Genomic DNA, 8414 nt, shown 5'->3' on the forward strand with positions numbered 1-8414 from the left:
TTTAGACAATTTTATGTCCATATTTTGAGCCAAACCAAGTTTAAGCAAACATTAAATGTGTTAATTCAGGCATAAGTCTGATCCAAACCCAAACTATGATCACCTCTATATGCATTTTTAGATACCCAAAAAAGGTTTTTTTTTTTTTATACAAGCTTAATAGCTTTGGCAGTTGGCAGCTAGAAGAATGGTATAAAAACAGTGGATTAACTTATGGACAAAGCATCAAATAAACATGTTTTAAATAAACTAGAAGATATTGTAAAGTAGATGACCAAAATTCTTCTATGGAAAAATGTCGATTACAGCAAGCTCAGCTAATAAGTGCTCGGTGGTATCTTTGAGTTGAGTTCATAGATTTTCTTGCGTTACATGTAGCAAGAAACAATCTCTTTTGGCTCACCAAGAGATTTGTTCGAGAATGCGACCACCAAGACAATAAGCTCAAATTCTGTGTTGTTAGGGCAGGTTGGTTCTCTCAACTGCTCTTGCATCGGCTGACTTTGGGAAAACCTTTGATATCATAGTAACGGAGAATTACGGTCTTGATTTCTGATTGTTTCTCATTTTGTTGCTATCATGAGTTGAATTATTCTGTGGTATGCAGTCAAAAGTCGAGGTTCCCTGTCTTGGAGGAACTAGACCAACCACCTGACGTGCCATATGATGTTCCACTTGAACCATCGACAGGGGCCTGATTTAGACATTCTAAAACCAAATACCGTCGCTTTTGCAACTTGATTGAAAAGGTTGTTGCCTCAAGAATCACAGGAACCTGATCACGGTGCGGTTTATAATTCAGTGGTAAAATTGTGCAAGATACGAGTAAAACTGACAATTACCTTGCCATAGATCTCTAAGTAATGAATAGATCAAGCTGTACAAGATCAGGATTAAGGCTCATGCTAATAAACCTGTGTGTTGATGCGTGCAACCTTATGCACATTCAGAAAGCCAACCATATCCTGGTAACCGGTGAGGAGTTGTGCCAATTCCTTGTCTTCATCTGACCGAAGCATCAAATGAGACCAGTAAGTCCGTACAAATTTGAAATAAAAAAAAAACAAACACAATAAGCACGAGGTACAGACAGGCAAAAAACCTTGAATGGCCTTGACAGAAAGTAATGTGTCTGCCATGTGCTGCCATCGTTTACAGAAGGATGGTGAAAGAAGGGGAGGAAAGGTTATTATGGCGACTGAATTTGAAGACCGGACCATGCTTTTGAGATATCTAATAAATGAAAGCATATCCCACTCCTGCAATAGTTTATATTAGCAGAAGTAAAATGAACTACAAACTGAAAATTGATGTAGCATCAAAGAGACTTCTAAGACTACAACTTCTACAGTCCAAAAAAGGCGCAAAAACATTTAAAAATATTCTTCACTTGCAAGGGAACCGTTAAAAAGAAGGAAAAATAAAAAGGAATTTATAATAGTTGAACAAAAAAATTAAAAACTTTCCACTAACCATGTTCGAATATGCACATTGTGGAGCACAAAATGATTGGATAGCTATACGACCAGCACATGAAATGCTGCCATCATTTCTATGACATAGCCAAAAGAGAACAAGGAATGACTGATAAATATACCAAAATGAAAAGAAAGAAAAAGGGAAATAAGGTAATGGCAAGTTAGTTGAGACACTAAAAATAGGACTCTGGAACTTCACACAGGATTATTCATAGAGCTGTAGGGAGATGGCTATAATAATAAAATAAAATATTAACAAATATGGCTGCATGTCAAATGTTTCCAATGTCATGAATATATAAATATGAAAGCAAACAATGATACCGTGGAAACTGGGATAAAAATGTTGCACAACGGTCTCGAAGAGTGGAAAGATCAGGACAATCTTGGATGCTAACACAATCTATGCGTGGTCCATTTATGAAGTGCCTCTCTAGGGGCTTCCTCAAATCAAATTCATTAGAGTACTCATGTTTACTATCTGCACCATGTTCACATAAAGGGCTATGAGTAGAAGTTTAAGGAGTGAAAAGCAAGAACAAGGGTCAAGAAGAGTGCATTTTCAAACAAACACCTGCTAATGCATCAAGTTTTAAACTGAAAAGTAATAAACTGTTACGAGTTGAAAGAGTAACTCTTTTCTTACTCTTACTTAAGAAACAAAAGCAAGCTGCATTAACGTTTGTTAACCCTGCAAGCAAAATGAACAAAGAATATACCAGGGATAAACTACCTCTTTGTCCATCGAGCTGACTTTCACCAAGATACTTCTTATACTGCCAAGCAATTCTCAGACCTTTCTCCTGCAAGTTCCTTTTAATATGCCATTCACATTCTTAGTCTTTAAATAAAACTGAAGAAGAAGACAAAGAGAAAAAGGAACCTGATCTGGATCGCGTTCCCGGGATTTGTCATCTTTGGATGCAGCAGGACTTGGCAAAGTACCCAAAAAACCCCTTGGATCTCTGGCTGGACTAGAATAGAGAAGAGGTTGGCCGAGAACAAGTCCCTGAGCCATGAAATTCCTCAACAAAAGCATGTGATGAGGTGCTTCTGCGTCTTCCATCACCATAACTAGACTTCCCAATGGGAACCCACCACCCAGTATCTCTGAATATCAAGTAAAAACTATTCAATAACAGAACAAATCACCTCAAAGAACTGAGAGAAAGCAAGGCCAAAAAAGAATGTTAGACAGTGATAAGAATAAGAGTGTATGACATTACTGTCAAGATCGGGTATCCCAGAAGATAGAAAGACCGTGCCATTTGGCCCACACTTAAGTCCGGGGCCATGAGATGGGGCTGCAGTGGAAAGGTTTCGAGAGAAGGTACTTGTCCGAGTCTTGGCCGCAGCCATAGCAGTAGCAACAGTAAAAAATCAAAACACCACTCAATGAAGTGATCTGAGACTTTCCTGGTTTAACTGCAGCAAGCAATACCCAGTTGCACAGTTAATCAAAACAAAACCTAAAAACCCAAAAAATAACTATCATTGAAGATGTCGAAATCAGCAATGGAATCAACTAAACAAGAAAAAAAAACATGATTATCATAACCACAGGATTAAAATTAAAAATGTTATATTTAACTTAAATTTGAGCTATTTTCCATTCAAACCTTTACCTATCCATTCAAAAGCATGTATATGGAACCACCCATCTTGGCTAAAATCAATGAACATAGAAAGAAGTATAACCTTCAATAACCCATATTGTTTTTCATTATTTTTAAGATGTATTTTTCTCTTTTCATTCAAGCTTTTTATCGAATATATGGTACGCAGCTGATTGGTAAAGTTTACCATACATCAAAAAAGCTCCAAAAGAGTGTTATTCTTTTGCTTTTCTGTCTAAGTAACAAAACAGGGAAGAATTAAATTCTCACCTTGCTCTCTTGAAAGAGAAAATTACAGCAACTGCTTCAAACTCTTCGGCTTCAAGTTTCCTGCCTCAAGAGTTGGCCGTTTTCAGAGTAATTATTTGCGTTTTCGTTTTGTTTAATCGATGTTTTTCAGGTTTTATGAAGCGGAGCTACTTGTTTGGACTTAACCCATTAGTTATTTCACTGGGCCAATGTTAGGCTTAGATTTATAATTAATTAATCTTTTATAAAATATCTAAACTATATATAATTCTCTCTATGCTTATAATCTGCTTGATATGAAGAATGGAAAAGAGTAATGATGAAAAATTTGCCAATCCAATGATTAAGATTCATAGCTAATTTCTTATATATAGTTTAACTGTTAGATTAAGAAAATTTTCATTCTTATTTAAACTCATGTTCTTTAGACCGTTGTTGTATAGTATTTTCATAAGGAAAATGTTTGGTGTTTAAAAATTATATGTTCAAAGTTTTCACTTTGGGACCAAATGAGTTTTAGCTCGATTAGTATCGACATTGTTGTTTATGTAGGAGGACATAGGTTCAAGTGCATTGAAACACATTTATCCTCCTATTTAAGGGTTGGAGAGGGATTGTGAGCAGTTCTAGGCATTTGTATTAAAAAAATGTCCAAATGGAAGATAATAATTCTCTTATATACCCTTTGTGATTGTTTAAAAATAAAAGCCAAAAAGTCTCTCATCTAAAATATTTTTAAAGCCAATTCTCTCTTATCTTTTATTATCTGGGTGCTCAAACTTCGAGTAAAATTGAATTAACCAACCGAACCAATCTAATTTGGCTAACCAGTCGGTTAATCGATCTAGCTCGGTTGGAGGTCAATTAAAGGTTTTTTGAAATTTTAGTTAACGGTTAATTCGGATCGAAATCAAGTAATTAATCGAATTAATCGAACTTAATAAATAATATTATATATTATATGTAGGATGACATATTTTTATGTATTAATTATATATTTATTTTGAGTATGATCCTACTAATTTGAGTTATTTATGGTTTTTTATCTTACAGGGACTAAATTGAAGGCAAAATGAAATTTGGGTGCTAAAAGCGTGAATTTGAAGTTAAATTGGGCCAACATGCGAAGTAGGAGAGAAATGGTGCCAAAAATGCAAAGTGTGGAAGATTTTGGGAGCAAAAATACAAAAGAAGAGATTTTATAGCACAAGACTCTATTTAATTTTTAATTATATTAGAATAATTATTAAGGATTATTATTTAGATTTAATTTTACTTTTATCTTTATTTATCCTTATTTATCTTTAATTATCTTTATTTAATTTTGTTTATCTTTTAGAATTTAATTAGGAATAAATTAGGTTTTCTAGTACTATAAATAGGGGATGGAGTGACACAAATTACACTCATCTTTTCTGTAAACACTCTCTCTCCCATAAAATTTAGCCTTTTGTTATTTCCATATTTTTCAATAAAAATTTTATTTCCATTACACTTATTTCCTTTTCCCCAAAAATCATGAGCCACTAAACTTATCTAGCCAAAGGTTGTTGAAAATCCCCAAAAGGGTTCATAAGGCTTAGAATCTGCACTTAGCTTTCTCAAATGAGTATTCATCGTTTCTCCGCATTACTGGGCTGACGCTTCCATCCATGTCCCTTAAAAAGTGATCTTTTCAACGTGTGCAAGGAAAGACTGCTTTGTATATTTTGGGAAGGTTGCACAGTCGGTTCGTTAGCTTACTGCGTCAGAGGTTGGCGAGCCCAAGAGACAAAGTGGCGTGGTATTCGCCATTGAGAAGTGATGATCTAGCATAAGATGATCCCACAAAAGCGATTGTTGGCTAGAGTCAGGTTCCGCTAAATCGTAAGTCTAAAATCTTTGAGCTGGTGGTCGTAGGTGTCCTCTTCTACTATAACTGGCTTTTTTGTTTGAGAAAGATCACCTAAAAGTCGAGGATTGAACCCAAGGCGGCTCGAGGCAACCGGAGGCCGGAATCTCTCCATAAGAACTCTTTTTCCTCAACTCTATTTGTTTCTATTACTTTCAAAATTTCAATCGAAACTTTTAATTCTATTTTTTTTTCAAGGTACGTACGTTTTCTTGGGCACGACTTTATCCAGGATTTTGAGGAACAAGCAATTGTGCAAATCCGGTCTTTGAGGATTTGACCATATTTCCCTTATACTATTATTTTTATTATTTTATAGGGATAAGATATTTTTGGTCCTTTCAACGACCGCATCAAATTTTGGCACCATTTCTGGGGATGGTAACGTACTGATCTTGTTTTTTGTTTCTTATAACCAGATCTGCTCTAGGTACTCTTACATTTGATTCAGAAATAGAGAAGACTACGAGTGCTAATCGCAAGGAAACAAAGTTACGAAAAAAGCAGTCAACGGTGGTTGGAACTCAAAGTAATCCACAGCCAAAAATCGAAGTCGACGACAAAGTTAAGTCTAAGGTTAACGAAAATTCTACTCAAACATTTGAAAGCGAAAAAGTAGAAGTCGACTCACCAAAGAAAGTGCTTAATGCTAGGGTTAACGAAAACCCAAATTTAGTATATCAACTAATGGCTCAAATGATTCGGCAACTACTCAAGGCGCCCGTAGAACAACTGCCATTGTACATCACGCATCCTACTATGGATACTGATTTTGAACTAAGTCAGGTTTAATCCAGCTATTGCCAACTTTTCGTGGGTTGCAAAATGAAAATCCCCACAAACATCTTAAATAGTTTCATATGGTTTGTCTTAGTATGAAACCTCAAGGGGTAACTAAGGATCAAATCAAATTAGGTGTTTTCCCTTTTTTCCCTTGCAAATTCAGCTAGGGAACGGCTATTTTATTTACCTCATGGATCTATTACAACTTGGGCTGATCTTTCTCGTTTGTTTCTCAACAGGTTTTTTCCAGCATCACGAGTAACTGAGTTAAGAATAGAGATAGTTGGAATAAGGCAAAAAGAATCAGAGTCTCTTTACGACTATTGGGAGTGATTTAAAACGTTGTGTGCGAGTTGCCCGTAACACGGTATAACAGAACAATCTCTTCTCCAATATTTTTATGAAGGCTTGAAACCCACAGAGATGAACATGGTGGATGCCGCCAGTGGAGGAGCATTAGGCAACATGACTCCTCAACAAGCAAGGGACTTGATATCCATGATGGCTGCAAATACTCAGTAATTCCGAGCTAATCTTGAACCCACTAGAAGGGTTCACCAGCTAAGTAATTCAACCTTGGAAGATAAAGTTGATAGACTTACTAATATTGTGAATCTCTTGTTGCAGAAAAAACAAAATCAGCCCGATTATGTGGAATATGTGCTACAACTAAGCATACAACTGATGCATGTCCTAGTTTGTATGATGATACTATGGCTCATTTGGATGCTGTGGGAAATTTCCCTAGACCACCACAGAGGCGGTATGACCCTTACGCCAATACGTATAACCTAAGATGGAGGGACCATCCTAACTTGAGTTATGAGGCCAATCCACGGTATAACCAGCCATACTAAAATCAGGTTCCACAACAGCCACGAGATTCAAGTAATTCTCTAGAAACTTTGGTCAATAAATTAACAGCTAATATGCTTGATTTTCAACAAAAAACTTAGGCATTTATAAGAGAATTGACTACATCAATTGAGAAAATGAGTTCTCATGGAAAGCTGCCGTCACAAGTAGAACCGAACCTAAGACAAAGCGCAAATACAGTGACTCTACGAAGTGAAAAGGTGCTGGAACCAATTCCTGGCAAAAATCTTAGCCAAGAAATCGCCCAGGAAAAGCCCAAAAATTATGAACAAGTCCGAAAAAAACCTCTATTACCGAAAATTCAACCTCTATTTCCAGGACGATTGAATCAATGTCGAAAAGGTAAAGAAAACAAGGAGATCCTTGAAACATTCAAAAATGTCGAGATCAACATACCACTGTTGGATGCTATCAGACATATTTTGCGGTATGCCAATTTCCTTAAAGAACTCTGCACCAACAAATGAAAATTAACAGGTAATTAAAAGGTAAGTGTTGGTGAGAATGTATCTGCAGTGTTACAGTAGAAAATGCCAACGAAATGCAAAGATAGGGTCATGTTTGCAATACTATGCAAAATAGGCCATTTGGGAATTAAGAAGGCTATGTTTGATTTAAGGGCCTTAATAAATGTAATGCCTTTTTCTGTTTATGAATTATTTAATGTGGGTTTTTTCGAAAAAAAACATGTGTTATCATTCAGTTGGCAGACAAGTTTATTGTACATCCTGAAAGAGTCCTCGAGGGCGTATTGGTAAAAGTTAATGAACTTCTTTTCCCAGTAGATTTTTATGTGATAAAAATAGAGGAAGATAGCACTTTTGGATCTTTAGACCTTTTGTTGGGCCGACCTTTCCTTAGTGTCGCTAGCACTAAAATCGACGTTCGAAGTGAAACTCTCATGATGAAATTTGATGGGGAGATCGTGAAGTTCAATGTTTACAATGCTATTAGTCACCCAAGCAAAATCTTAAACGTAAATCATGTTGACATAATTGACTCATTAGTAGAGGAGACTTTTGAGTCGATTTGTGAAGGTAAATCTGAATTTATATTTGATGATCATGAATTTGTTAATGAATTATTTTCTCCATCAAACACTAAACTTTTACTTTTTATTGTGCAGGCTCCAAATTTGGAATTGAAACCACTTCCCAAACATCTTAAGTATGCATTTTTAGGGAAAGGTAATACCCTACCAATCATAGTTTCGAATAAACTCTTTAAAGCTCAAAAAAGAAAGTTTGATCCAGGTACTAAAAAAACATAAAGAGGCGATTAGCTGGACCATTGTCGACTTAAAAGGGATAAGCGTTTTGACGTGCACATACAATATCTACTTGGAGGAAAATACAAAACCAAGGCGAGAGACGCAAAGACGGTTGAACCTGAATATATGAAGGTGGTAAAAAAGGAGATAATCAAGCTGCTGGATGCTGACATAATCTACCCCATTTCTGACAGCAGATGGGTAAGTCTGGTACAAGTCGTGCCCAAGAAAACGGGCGTGACAGTAAAGAA

At 36.1% G+C, this 8414-nt stretch overlaps 1 protein-coding gene across 6 annotated transcripts; it reads right to left on the reverse strand.

The window, feature by feature from the left end:
• Positions 1-225: 225 nt before the first annotated feature.
• Positions 226-3674, reverse strand: LOC107933501 (elongator complex protein 4). Of its 6 annotated transcripts, none has more exons than XM_016865729.2 (9): positions 3365-3674; positions 2705-2903; positions 2362-2588; positions 2212-2281; positions 1803-1959; positions 1474-1552; positions 1103-1259; positions 915-1006; positions 226-775 (listed from the first exon to the last, which is right to left on the reverse strand). In XM_016865729.2, exons 2-9 carry the CDS (start codon positions 2835-2837, stop codon positions 608-610), a joined length of 1083 nt encoding a protein of 360 aa, XP_016721218.2. In that variant the 5' UTR covers positions 2838-2903; positions 3365-3674; the 3' UTR covers positions 226-607. The 6 variants fall into 6 exon arrangements, 4 of the variants coding, with proteins under 4 accessions (XP_016721218.2, XP_016721224.2, XP_040938484.1 ...); XM_016865735.2 differs by lacking the exon at positions 3365-3674 and adding an exon at positions 3104-3289; XM_041082551.1 differs by having other exon boundaries at positions 618-775; positions 1092-1259; positions 3365-3522.
• Positions 3675-8414: the final 4740 nt, after the last annotated feature.

This window comes from Gossypium hirsutum, chromosome A12, assembly GCF_007990345.1.
Source record: "Gossypium hirsutum isolate 1008001.06 chromosome A12, Gossypium_hirsutum_v2.1, whole genome shotgun sequence".
NCBI classification, from domain to species: Eukaryota; Viridiplantae; Streptophyta; class Magnoliopsida; order Malvales; family Malvaceae; genus Gossypium; species Gossypium hirsutum.